The 14,420-nt window shown below is 49.1% G+C and overlaps 1 protein-coding gene across 1 annotated transcript in view; it reads right to left on the reverse strand.

The window, feature by feature from the left end:
- Positions 1–14,177, reverse strand: part of CUX2 (cut like homeobox 2) — a 243,822-nt gene extending 229,645 nt beyond the window's left edge. The window contains exon 1 of the mRNA XM_082229785.1: positions 13,907–14,177. Within this exon, the coding sequence (XP_082085911.1) occupies positions 13,907–14,038 (132 nt within the window). The 5' untranslated portion in view covers positions 14,039–14,177. The remainder of the gene's footprint in view (positions 1–13,906) is intronic.
- Positions 14,178–14,420: the final 243 nt, after the last annotated feature.

Here is a 14,420-nt window from a genome sequence, read left to right on the forward strand (position 1 = left end):
GCACTGGGGCGGTTGTGATCTGCCGTTATCTCCCTTGCCAAGTAAAAAATGAAATGAACTCAGGCCAAAAACATCAGAGGGGTTTCTTCGGAGACCAAAAACTTCTCGCTTGAACTAGCGAGATTTTGTGGGCAACTTTTGCACACTCCTTAAAACCCATGTTCCCGTCATAAGCTTTATAAATATTAATAGCAACGCTCCCCCCCCCCCTGGAGCCTCCAGTCCCTCTTTTTCCTGTCAATGTTATGATTAGAGATGAAAAGCAAGAGAGGTCACGTAGATTAATCAGTTAATATTTATTTTCCCGCCCAGATCTTCCACCCACCCAGGAGACCCTGGACAGCTAGCAATAGGCTAAATAAGAACCACAACAAAACACAAAAGCCAGAATTTTGCACAGATGTTCCCTAGGCTATGACTATGTTGATTCTCGTAACTGTTGATTTCTTTTGCAGGGGGTGGGACTGGTACTCAAGTGCAGATATTTATTTCATAAAAATTACATGCCGCTTGAGTCCAGAAATAGATAAAACGCTAAAATCATCACGAGGCAAAAATTACAGCAATAATTTAAAACATACGAAAAGTTAAAACAGCAATGGCGGAACGTTATGGTCTGAATGCTGCCGCCCTTGAGGCCAGGGAGGCAAGGTGGCATCTTAACGCCTGTCACATGATTCCGCCTCCTGTCTTTTGAGTTAGTTCATGTCTGTTCACAATGAACATAAAAACACATAAATTAAATGTGTTTATTTAATCCATTTGTATACTACCTTTCCTCCAGGGAACTCAAGGTGGCCCCTATAGCTCTCCCTAGTTTATCCTCACAACAAAACAAAACTAATAATAATAATAATAATAATAATAATAATAATAATAATATAATAATAATAATAAATTTTATTTATACCCCGCCCTCCCCAGCCAAGACCGGGCTCAGGGTGGCTAACAGCACATATAAAAACAATTGATTGAAATACAACTTAAAAACAAGATTAATCAAAATCAAAATCAAATCAAAAACTTTTTTGGGGATGAAAACGTCAAGTCTTCACCAAGGACAATTATCCAGACTGGTCCTACGTGGGCCAGAAAAAAGCCAGGGAAGTCCCCAAATAGGAATTCCATCACAGAAGGAGAAAGGAAAGAGGAAAGAGAGGGAGGGGATCAAGTTGATCTCAAGCCATAGGCCAGGCAGAATAACTCCTGTCTTACAGGCCCTGCAGAAAGAAATCAGATCCTGAGTCACCCAGTGAGCCTCATGACCAAGTGGGGGGATTTGAACCCTGGTCTGCCAGCTCCTAGTCCAGCACTCTAACCACTGTGCCGTACTGGCTCTCTAAATGAATTCAACCACTTTCTGGCCACTTTAGGAAAGTGCGCATTGCTATCTTACATAATATACGTTCCTTTTTCCCTTTTATCGTACTGTAAGGTTTTTATATTCTGCAATTATATTGCTTAAACTGAGCATGCCTTCCTATCAAGCCTAAAAAAAAAAGCAGTATGCATTTTCATTACATGTATAAAAAAAGAACATCCCTGTCGTCCTTAAAGCCAGACTTCCTCATGCTCATACTGAAATTCTTACTTGCAACACCCCACAGGTCCCTGAAACCCATGCGCAGCGCAGTGAACGTGGAAACATGTTTCCCTTAAGCAACTAAGGATCTTATGCTAAAAAAAGCAAGGAATTTAAACCTTTTTAAAATAGCAATAATAATAATAATAATAATAAAATCACAATTTGCAAGCTGACGATCAAAAAGCTTTATGCTCGGCAGGGGAAAACAGAATTAGCTCAGGGATCTGAGAATGCCTGGATAATACCTGCTTATTTTTTTTTTTTAAAGCCTCTGTGGCTAAGAGGAGGAAGAAGGAAGGACTAAGGGGGCACCCAGCTCATTTACCAAGCATATGGGGAAAAACAGTGAATGAGGTGCAGGCGCTAGGATAAGGTTCCTTGGTTGAGCATATGCCTCTCATAAGGTGCCTCCAGCTGACCCTCACCATTTGGCCAACTCTTTGCCAAAGCAATTAAACATCCAGCGCCACCCCGCCACCCCCAAGCTTCATGCAGCAAGATTCAAAATTTAACACCTTATGTTCCTACTTTTCCTCAGTCAAACTCAGATTTTCAAGACCTGGTTTCGGAGGTGCTTGAATGAGGTGCTTTCGAACTGCTAAGTTGGCAAGAGCAGGGACCGAGCAACGGGAGCTCACCCCGTCGCGGGGATTCGAACCGCCGACCTTCTGATGGGCAAGTCCTAGGCTCTGTGGTTTAAGCCATAGCGCCACCCACGTCCCTTACCCCTTACAAATTGAGCTGGTTCTCAAGGACCAAGCACTGTCTCCTGAGCTTGCCTGTCAGTCTGAGCCATCCGTCCCAGGTGTGAAGACACTGCCTAAGCACTTCCTCTCTGTTTCTCTGCTTGCCATCTTAGATCTTGGCTTTGGCCGTGAATGTCATTTGCCGTTTTTGGAACTTTGGGCCCAACTCCAGAGCCCAGGATCCGAAGGAACGGCAGCCTCACGTTAAGACAACTCTATTTTTTTTTTTAAAAAAAGATATTTATTGAAAAAAGATTTATTTTTTTTAAATTACAAAGAAAAAAGACAAAAACAGAAAAGGGAAAAAAATATAAAACCATCATTTTCAAATTCTCCACTTTCATTACCTTCTTTCCATGACCTCCTCCTCCTCCCATCTCTTGTATCTTGATTAATAATTGTCACAGCAAATCCTTTCCAGCCTAGACAACTCTAGGGAGTCCAGCCATCTGACTCAACCTCAAGCAGCTTCCTGTGTACACCCCTCCATGGCTGCACCCCCGTTTTGTCTGCTGGGCTGCGGAAAGAATCCACTAACCTCCATCTCCAGGCCAGCCAGCCCCCATCTCTTAATGGGCTGTGGTGTGCACGCAATTAATTAATGGGCTTATTAATTAGGAAAGAAGTCCCTCTTTGGGCTGCAATTGGGGCCATCCGTTTCTAAAGTAAGAACAGCCTGTACTAAAGATAAAATTGGGGGAGGAAACCCTCGTAGTCTTCTGCAGGGATCTGATCTGGTGGAGTCTCAATTATGCAAACCACAGGAAACAGGAGAAATAAAGGGGGAGGTGGAATTGGGTGAAACCTTCACTGTCCCAATTTCTTTCCCAACAGCGAAAGAGAGATAAGAAGCCAGCCCAGCCACTACCCCGTGGTCAAATTACGGTGGTGCAGCAGAACCCACCTGGCATTCTGCACCCAGGGCAGGGAACCCTCCTTCCTCCAGATGTTCCTGGACTCCAACTCCCATCATCTCTTGGGCTGATGGGAGTTAAGAGTACAGCAACATCTGGAGGGTCAACTATTCCCCACCCCTACTCTGCATAAACCAACTCTGCTGGAAGACAGGAGGACACTCAAAAGAGATCCAGCATGATGTAACAGGTTAGAATTTGGGACATGGATTCAGAAATCTGGGTTCAAATAAGCACATTTGCTGCAAGGTCTACATTTATTTTCCACATTTATATTGCTCTGTAACAAGAGTTCTCCAGAAGGCTCCCAAAACAAGAAAAATGGTAATACAATATAAACTGTAACAAATTCATTAAATGGAAAGAATTAGAAGCCCAGTTTAAAACAGAGAGATTCAAGCTATAGAATGTAAGTCATTTAAAAGGCGTGAGCGAATCAAAAGGTTTCTAGGTAAAGTAAAGGGGGCCCCTGACCATTAGGTCCAGTCATGGCTGACTCTGGGCTTGCGGCGCTCATCTCGCTTTATCGGCCGAGGGAGCCGGAGTACAGCTTCCGGATCATGTGGCCAGCATGACTAAGCCGCTTCTGGCAAACCAGAGCAGCGCACGGAAACACCGTTTACCTTCCCGCCGGAGCGGTACCTATTTATCTACTTGCACTTTGATGTGCTTTCAAACTGCTAGGTGGGCAGGAGCTGGGACCGAGCAACGGGAGCTCACCCCGTCGTGGGGATTCGAACTGCCGACCTTCCGATCGGCAATAAAAAGGTTTCTACCTGGTACCAAAAAGACCACCAAGATGGTACCAGATGAAAGTCTGTGGGAAGCTTATTCCACAAAGCCTCCAGGAGTTTCATTCCTGATAAAATGGGACCCAACCATTCCTTCTGACTGTGACTCTTCTATCTCAACCTTCCCAACCTAGCGCTTTCCAGGAGTTGTAGACTACAGTTCCCATCAGCCCTGGCTGGAGCTGATGGGAATTGTAGTCCCAAACATCTGGAGGGCTGGCAAAGGTTGCGCTCTCTCTCTATCTCTCTCGTTTCCCATTTTAAGGACAAACCCCCCAACTTTCCCAAAGTTAATGGAAGCGATAGCTTATTTACCACTGTCATCTAGGATAAAAAATTTTGACACATCGTTAAATGATAGCACGTTTAGATAAGTCGAGCTGTCATGCCATTTAATGGATGTCTCAACTAGCTGATATGTATGTAAAATTTATGCACTCTGGTATATCACGCAGAGATAATGTTTTAATCAACATCCCACTTTTTCAAGGTCTAAGATTCCAAACAATGAAAACATTCCGTCAGGCGCTTCCAGACTCCTCCAAGACACAGAGGAAGAAACACACCCAAGCCCTTCAACGTTTGACAAACACACACACACACACACACACACTCACTCACTCACTCACTCACTCACTCACACCCCTCCCAAAATGGGCAAGGGAGACAGAGATGCACATGACTTGAAGTACGGTAAAATAGACCCTCTGTACAGAGAGAGGCGTGGAGGACAGAAGTGCCTGGCGTGCTCTGGTCCATGGGGTCACGAAGAGTCGGACACGACTAAACGACTAAACAACAACAACAACAACACAGAGAGAGGCACTAGACCAGAGGTCAGCAAACTTTTTCAGCAGGGGTCCGGTCCACTGTCCCTCAGACCATATGGTGGGCCAGACTATATTTTGAAAAAAATAATGAACGAATTCCTATGCCCCACAAATAACCCAGAGGTGCATTTTAAATAAAAAGGACACATTCTACTCATGTCGCCTTCTCAATCCGGCCCACAGATGGTCCGGGAATCAGCGTGTTTTTACATGAGTAGAATGTGCCCTTTTCTTTAAAATGAATCTCTGGGTTATTTGTGGGGCATAGAAATTCATTCATTATTTTTTTCAAAATATAGTCTGGCCCACCACATGGTCTGAGGGACGGTAGACCGGCCCACGGCTGAAAAAGGTTGCTGATCCCTCCTCTAGAGCAGGGGCAGGCAATATGTCACCCTCCAGGTGTTGCTGGTCCACAGCTCGCACAATCTCTGCCCATTGGCTTCTTGCCGACATAACCAGTTTGGGGGCTTCCTAGAAACATCTGGCTGGGTGGACGGAACTAGGCAGGCCTCGGGGTGAGACAGAAGTCCCAGTAGTGAACAATCCATCCCTCTTTACCAGGATTCGAAATTCCCCAGGAGTCAGGCCCATTTTGCACCTGGCTATCGGCCACTTGCGACCATGTGAAGATGTCCAGTGCCAGGACTGAGGTGCCTGTCTGGGGATCCTCAGGTCTGGACTGTTTTCACACAAAAGCAATCCATCCTGTAGAATTCTATCTGTTATATTTAATCTGCACAATCAGACTGAATTTCAGGAACCAAAAGGTTGTACTGGAAAACATGACTTTTGAGTCGTCTGGCCCCCAAATGGCAATTAGGCATTCTGTTTTGACGACTGTACAGTGGTACCTCAGGTTAAGAACTTAATTCGTTCCGGAGGTCCGTTCTTAACCTGAAACTGTTCTTAACCTGAAGCACCACTTTAGCTAATGGGGCCTCCCACTGCCGCCGCACGATTTCTGTTCTCATCCTGAAGCAAAGTTCTTAACCCGAGGTACTATTTCTGGGTTAGCGGAGTCTGTAACCTGAAGCATATGTAACCTGAAGCGTATGTAACCCGAGGTACCACTGTATGCAGAACTGGCAAAACTAACAGAAAAACTACATGAAAAGGACAACAAAGACTTTACAACATTTATGAAGAGGCAACATAAAGAAATGGACTCATTGGCAGGGTTTGAGAAACAATCACAGCTGTATACAACAAAAAATAAGACTATATGTATTGGGGAAATTTTGGGGAAACAATATGGAAATAAAGCAAAACAGGAGTATGCGGGAAGTCCAGGGGAGGAGGGTGGAAATATGAAACATTGTTAAAGATATGTTGTTAGAAGAAGAATACATGGAGAACTCAATAAAAAATATTTTAAAAAAGAAGAGTTGGGAGCCAAATGGCTTCTGGGACCTGGGTCATGGGCGCCAAAACAGAATATCCAGTTGCCATGGGGGGGGGGGCGGCAACACTTTTTATTTATTATTTTGATAAGCATGAACTAATAAGCAATTCACCTAAGTGACACATTGTTAATATCACATTTTTAGCAGAAATTGTTAATGCATGTTTAACTTGCTGTTTAGGGACGCGGGTGGTGCTGTGGGTTAAACCACAGAGCCTAGGACTTGCTGATCAGAAGGTCAGCAGTTCAAATCCCCGCGACGGGGTGAGCTCCCGTTGCTCGGTCCCTGCTCCTGCCAACCTAGCAGTTCGAAAGCACGTCAAGTGCAAGTAGATAAATAGGTACCGCTCCAGTGGGAAGGTAAACAACGGCATTTCCGTGCGCTGCTCTGGTTCGCCAGAAGCAGCTTAGTCCTGCTGGCCACATGACCCAGAAGCTGTACGCCGGCTCCCTTGGCCAATAAAACGACATGAGCGCCGCAACCCCAGAGTCGGCCACGACTGGACCTAATGGCCAGGGGTCCCTTTACCTTTACCTAACTTGCTGTTTACAATAAAAATATTGGTACCTTACAAAACACTCTATGTTTTATTGTTAAACTCCTTAACGTATCGTCTGTCCTTAGCATATACTTTGAGGCTTCAAAACACATTTCAGTAATCCTTGAGTGTCAGCCAGGCGCAAAAATAAAGCACCCAGAGTTTTTGAGGTGCTCGCAAATGGATAATCTTTTAGGCGCAAAATGCGCCTGGCGCCCTGCTAATTTCGAACCCCATCCTTATTTCAACCCCACAACAATCCTGCGAGGTTAGACTGAGAGAGGCAGTGACTGGCCCAAAGTCATGCCCAGTGAGCTACACAGCCAAGTGGGGATATGAACCCTGATGTCCCAGGTCCTTGTAGTCTGATGCGCTAACCACTATACCACCCTGCCCCAGAATGCAAACCGCTGCTTATCCTTAAAGGTAAAGGGACCCCTGACCATTAGGTCCAGTCGTGGCTGACTCTGGGGTTGTGGCACTCGTCTCGCTTTATTGGCCGAGGGAGCCGGCGTACAGCTTCCAGGTCATGTGGCCCGCATGACTAAGCTGCTTCCAGCGAACAAGAACAGCAAACGGAAACGCCATTTACCTTCCCGCCGGAGCGGTACCTATTTATCTACTTGCACTTTGACGTGCCTTCGAACTGCTAGGTTGGCAGGAGCTGGGACTGAGCAACGGGAGCTCACCCCATCACGGGGATTCGAACCGCCAACCTTCTGATCGGCAAGTCCTAGGCTCTGTGGTTTAACCCACAGCGCCACCCATGTCCTTGCGCACCTTGCTTATCCTTACCCACCCTCAATCCATTAGCAAAAGCAGAATAAACTACACAAAACAATAAAACCTTGCCGAACGATCACTGCAGATCATAAAACAGTGTACACCCAAGAAGCAGAAAGGAGGGGGAGGGGAGAAGAGGAATTACAAAAGGCATAAATCTGGTTATGTGCCTATTAGGGAACAGTGCAAGAAACCCTACATCAGGAATATTACACTATTAAGACCATTTCCGGAGCCTAATGAAATATGCCCAGCGTCATCTCAGAGAGAATTATTTATCTGTTCTCATTTCCGCGAGCTCTCGCTGTACCGACGACCAACACCACGATCAAAGCGTTTTGGGGGCTATCGTGCTATCGTCATGTATTACACACAGCTCCCATTTGTCAATGTTGTCCCCGGATCCTGTTTACAAATAAAGCACCTTTTCTAGGGAGTAACCTGCGCCTTCTGGTTCAGGTTGCCCTGGAAACAAGGTCAAGCAGGTCCGCATCTTCACTGCGATTCTGCAGGACCACAATAAAGGGGAATGAACGAGGTGTGGGGGCAAGCAAGTATCTAGTCCTTATTGACTTCGCTGGCAAACGCCTGCAGGAATCTGAGTGGCTGACAACATGCACCTGAGCATTTCCTGTACAGAAGGAAGGCTCACCCACTGGGAAACAGTCTGGGGTTGCATATGGTGATCACTCTTCCTGCCATCTCGCCCACTTGGCTTGCTACTATGGGATTTACTCCCAGGTATGCGGGTGGCGCTGTGGGTTAAACCACAGAGCCTAGGACTTGCCAATCAGAAGGTCGGCGGTTCGAATCCCCATGACGGGGTGAGCTCTCGTTGATCAGTCCCTGCTCCTGCCAACCTAGCAGTTCGAAAGCGCGTCAAAGTGCAAGTAGATAATTAGGTACCGCTCCGGCGGGAAGGTAAACGGCATTTCTGTGCACTGCTCTGGTTCGCCAGAAGTGGCTCAGTCATGTGGCCACATGACCCAGAAGCTGTATGCCAGCTCCCTCGGCCAGTAAAGCAAGATGAGCACCTCAACCCCAGAGTTGTCCACAACTGGACCTAATGGTCAGGGGTCCCTTTAAAGGAAGAAGGGATGGGAAGGGGAGAGGAAGGCAAGCCACTGACCTTCTGATCGGCAAGTCCTAGGCTCTTTGGTTTAAACCACAGCACCACCCGTGTGTGTGTGTGTGTGTGTGTGTGTGTGTGTGTGTATTGCAAAGTAGGAAACATTGCAACATAATTTAAGATACATACTTCTAGGCAGAATTCAGATTGCCGGCGGGGGCGGGGGGAGGGTCTCCAAGTTTTATTTTCTTCAGTGTGGCACACACACAGGTGATCTTTGAAGGGTGCCAAGGGTGCCCTCCATTGCAGATCATCCAATTCACTGGTCAGTCTGTCCACGCTTGAGCTCTGGGCTGGCATGCCCAAGGAGGGCTGTAATGGAGCCTGATGGAAGTAATCACTGGGAGGACGGGGGCTGATGGGAAATGTACTCCAGAACATCTGGAGGGCACCCAGTTCTGCTTGGGAAGCCCTGTTCTCTCTGGCCAAATATGAGCAATGATGTCAAGGCTGGGGGTGTGTTCTTAAAGGGGAATGACCCCATATCTCCTGGGCCTGGCAGGAATTCTCTTTCATACATTGTGCCAAGCATGGTTACATGATTATTCCCACCCCCCAAAAAAGAACCCACCTATATCACTCCACTTTGTAGTTGCCCCAGTTTCTACAAGGATGGATGATCCTATTTTCAAGTTGAAGTTGGGAGTATGAATGAAGTAGTAACGACAACAGAGGTTTGGGTATCTCACCAGCAAATCTCAGTGGTCAGGAGATATCCGAATTCAGACCCAAATCCAGACACATGTGGGGCATGGAAAGATATGGCAGCCCCAAATGCTGCCCAGATCGAACTAGGAAGCATAGAACTATAGAATTGTAGGGTCATCTAGTCCAACCCCCTGCAGGAATCCCCACATTGCAATGGTCCTGTGCGTCAGGTGCTAATTCCCTACACCATCACCTGCTGGGGGAAGGTTGGGCAAGCAGGAGGAGCAAGAGGATGGAGCAACTGCCCTGTGCAGTGTTAGAAACGAGGTATATAAAAGCTAGAAGCGCAACAGCACCTTAAACCCAAGCTTCAGTCGCCACAACGGAATGCCTAGGCGCCCCACTTATCAGCTGATTTGCACAGCGGTGTGGCACCAAGAGACGTGCCTCTTTTGGTGCCCGCAAGCCAGGTGATCTGTGGGGTCAGCTGATTTGCGGGGCAGCGCAGCACCAAGAGAGGCGTTTCTTCTGGTGCCTTGCTGCCCCGCAAGCCAGCTGACTGGTACGGCACAGCAGCAGCGCCAGCCAGCCAGATGGAGATGTTAGTCACCAAACCTGGCGGCCAGATTTCTCCAATTCCTCGCAAAAGGCCGCTTGCATGTCACGAAATGCGGCTGGCGCCCAGTTATTTTCGAATGCCCCTCCAGCGAGGAAAGGATTGAGGTTTTTTCCCCGCTTAGAGAAAAGGTGAATAAGAAGAGACATGACCAAAGAAGTTTGTCTCCGTCTCTCATTATGCAAGAACTCGTGGAAATCCAAGGAAGCAGAAGATTCAGACCAGTGAAAAAGAAGCTACCGTAATTGATAGGGGATGCTCCCTAAGGAAACAGCCATGACCACCAACCCTAACCAATGGCCATTCCGCCATTGGGCGGAGGAGAGCTGTGTTCAAGTCCTGCTTTCAGGCTTCCCAGAATGATCTGTCCAGCCACTGTGGGAAACAAGGACACTGGACTAGGTGTTCTCCCTCTGGACAGCTCCTGGGCTCTCCTGGCGTTCTTAGTTACAACTCAGCCAAGCACACAGGAGGGTTTAAAAAGGCAAAAGCCAGTGGACATATCCCTTTAGGATTGGCATCTTCATTGCCAATGCAGCAGCAATGCCACTTCACAAACCTTCACAAACACCAGAAAGCTACCCAGCCTCTTGCCAGTTCTCCTAACCAGCTGGCAGTACCCCTAACCCCAGCTCAAAAAGACACCCACAACTGCCTCTGTAGCACCAGGGGGGCCCCCCACAAAATGAACCAGATAGTTATCACAAACCCTGAGAGAGAAAAGGGTATAATCCCCTTTCAGCGACCAGCAACGAACCATCATCCAAATCCAACAGATTCTACCACCTGTGATCCATTTAGGCCTGGGAATTGCAGCTGCATCGCATAATCTCCTTAAAAGCTAAACTGCATTAAATTCTCAAACTGCCGATATGTTACTGAAGCATTGGGAAAGTGTACCCAAATTCGCTTCCCCCGCCCCTGTAGAGCATACTGCGTTTTAAAGCCCATTTTAATGCCCATCCAAAAATCAAGTGCTCATTTGTAGCCACAGCAAAGCGGTGGATTTCAGCTTAGACACCTCAATCCAGTTACGCAGTTTGTGCACAGAGACAGCGAGAACTTTTGTTGGTGATTCAAACCTGAACGAGAACAAACGGGCTGGGGGTGTCCACATTTTGAAGGGCTTCCCCTCTCAGATCTACCCGCCACCTCCTGCCCACGTGAGAAGAGCCTGGGGGCTACATGTTTTTCAGAATGGCTTGTTGGGGGTACCATTTACCAACTCACCAATGCAATGGGGCAGGATACCAAGAAACCAGGTAGGATATAGTCATAAGATAGCCACCCACCCCACACAATCATAGCACAAGTTGCATCTGTTTCCACCTGCTGGTTTCAGACGAATGGCAGTCTGAGGTTAAGTAGAGGACTACAGCCAGCAATCTAATCTTGCGGTGCCACAATTACACACCACTCAGCTACGAACCAGTCAGGACCTGCAGCTTCTGAGGCCATGTTTTAACACAGCCTTGTATTTAAGGACTTGCCTGGTGGTCACAGGATATCTCCTCTTGATTTCAGTGCAGAAATACCCTCCTTTCATTCTCTGCCGGCTCCCAACAGGCTAGCAAAACATTATTGTGAACGGTAGGAACTTTTGTGGGCTTATTGACAAGACTGAATAGCAACATGTGTGTCTGGGGCATGCAAACATGCTATAACAACTTGGGGTTGTTGTTTTTAAAAGCAAACGTTTAAAGACTCCAGCACATTCAAGTCTTCACCCACAGAGGAGGTTGCCCGCTGCATCTCTGCATGATCCCCTGCGATGCTGGCCCCAGCTCATTCCAATCCACCTCTGCTGGGGGTAGGTCATCCTAGGATGCTGCCATCATTCCTAACGCAACAGGTTTGCCTGCCCTCAGAGAAGTGTGCCATGTGTGCCCCTGCACGAGTCACTGCTCTGCAGGCACACTTTGGACAGTAGCTCATGCAAAAACAAGAAGGCTGGTTCTTCTATGAGAAAGCCGATTTTGCTTACTGAATCTAAGGAGGAGGAAGTCTTTTTCCAGACATTTGAGCAAAGGGCACTTCAGGTTTCTTTTTTGCGAATGAAAGCATGGCAAGCAAAGACGCTATTATGCTGTCAGTGGCACAGCCCCACAGCACCCTGGCCAACTGGGGGAAGCTCCTCCAGGTTATAATTGTTGCAAGGGACACAATATTTACACAGACGTTTTCCCCACAATAAAAAACGGCTCTCACAAGTGTGGATTTTGCTAGTCCATGCACAAACGTGTCCTGCACTCCAGCTCCTCATGCGTTAAGTCCGTGCTGCGTGCAATTCCTGCGGGAAACACCGGTGATTCCTATGCAACCATAACATGCAGAGCTGCCCTGATTTGGGCAGTGAGGACGTCTGCCATGCCCAAAGAAAGACCTGCCCAGCTCAATTTTGCAGCCGAAGTTTCCAAACACCTCCCACCCCACGCACACACAGAAGGGGCCCAGGGACAGCAAAGAACAGACCCAATTCCGCCCCTTACTTCTACCTTCTCCCTTTGCCATGCTCCTGTCATTCTCCATGCTCCAGAGCATCAATCATAACTAAAGAGCAAGTGCCCTCCATGCGCCGCAGAGGTCTGGTTTGCAAAATGCTGCCGGGGAAGGGAAGGCACTTCCGAAGGAACACAAGAATTTTTTTAACATGGAGATTTGTGGCGCGTGGGGGGGGGGCAGGAGACAATAGTGGGCTGTACTCTCAAGTCAGCCCCACTGATAAAAGGATTGCAGCCTTCTCCTCCGTCTCCCCAATATCCCGGCAGTTTAAATGAGAGAGAAAAGAAAACAAGCATAATTTCTCTGCCGCCGATGTACATTCCTGTCCAGTAAATAGAACCAGCAAGCCTTTAAACAACTCTCTTACCTGCTTTTGGGGAGGAGGGATGGGGAGAGGTGGGATGCAGGCTGGGGGGGGCAGATGTGTGCAGAGGGGAGAACACCTCGGAGCAGTTCCGCCTTATTTTGCAGAGGAGGACATGCAAACGGGATGGCCAGGGTTTTTTTTTGGGGGGGGGGATGCATCCAAGCAGATCTACCTGACATTCCCAAAATACATTTAGAGTCCAGTTTTTCAAAAAAAAACCCTGAAACCATCTCATTTAAAGACAAACAGAGAAAATTGCACTGAAATGGGGGGGGTGAGAGTGAGGTAGGGCTGGAGGAGGTCAAGGGGGGCGTGCAAAAACACCTATTTTCAAAAACCACAAAACCTGCGCCTAGGCCTGGTGTGCCGACTTGAAGATGTGAAATGAGTACCAATCCCAGTGCTTGGCAATGTTGGGGCCGAAGATGCCATCAGGGGCCATCCCATTTCTCACGCCCCCCCCCCCATCCCTGAAATATTACAACCCCCCCCCCCAAGGCATGCCAGGAGATTCAGCCCCTGGGGGGTGCGGAAGAAGAGGTCGCCCAGGACTTGGGACAACAGGATGAGGTCCTCCCCCCCCCACTTTGCAAGCCACATGAAACAACTCCCCTAGAAAAACTATTAACCATTACTATTATTAGTAATACAATGAGTTGACCTCCCCCCCCCCCAACAAAAACCATTCTAAGTCGCAGCTCCGAAAGTTCCAGCCATTCACTTGGCACTTTGGGGGAGCCCGTTTTGTGGGGGGAGAATCGTTGTGAAGGAGAGCGCTGGTGGGGGGGGGCAGGGAGCAAAGAGGCAGGAGAGCCCGGAGGCGGAGCCGGTTGTGGGGCGCATGTCCCCCCCCCCCCCGCACTCCCTCCCTCCAGCTCCCGGGACGCCCCGAGAGGCGCCGTTAGTTAGGGAAAGCACAAAGCGCGCGCACACACCCAGCCACCCCCTTCCCCCACACCGACCCACCCAAAAATAGAGCGGGGGGGGCGCGGGAAGAAGCGGGGGACCGGGAGGGGGTGGGGAGGAGGCGAGAGAAGTCCGCGCGCGTCACCTTTGCAGCCCGGAGAAGTTGCGCGCCGGCGGCGGGGGAGGCGGAGGATGCGCACCAAGGGGCGGAGGAGGAGGAGGACGAAGCAGCGGCGGCGGCGGGGAGAGTCCGCTCCGGTTCCGGCGGCGCGTCCATCCAGCCCGGCGAGCCGGCTGCGCTGCGGGGCGCACGGGCAGCGGCGGCTGCTGCCTGGCTCGCTCTCTGGCGCTGCTGCGTCTGCGGGATCAAGGAGCGAACCGAACAAAGAGCAGCGGCGCCGGCGCCGGGGAATCAATTTCTAATACCTATCGATGGGGAGGGGAGGAGGGGAGGGAGGGAGGGAGGGAGGCAGAGGCAGCCAACCGCCCCGTCCTCCCCCTCCCGCTCCTCCGCCTCCTCCGCCTCCTCCTCCCGCTGCGCCCCGAAAGGCCCCGCGCCCAGCGCCGCCGCCGCGCGCGCTCCGGACACCAACCTGGCGCCGCCGCCGGAGGAGAGCCCCGGGCTCCCGATATCGAGCCATCGATCCCGCATCGGCGGC

This window comes from Podarcis vaucheri, assembly GCF_965113315.1.
Source record: "Podarcis vaucheri genome assembly, chromosome: 7".
Taxonomy (NCBI): domain Eukaryota; kingdom Metazoa; phylum Chordata; class Lepidosauria; order Squamata; family Lacertidae; genus Podarcis; species Podarcis vaucheri.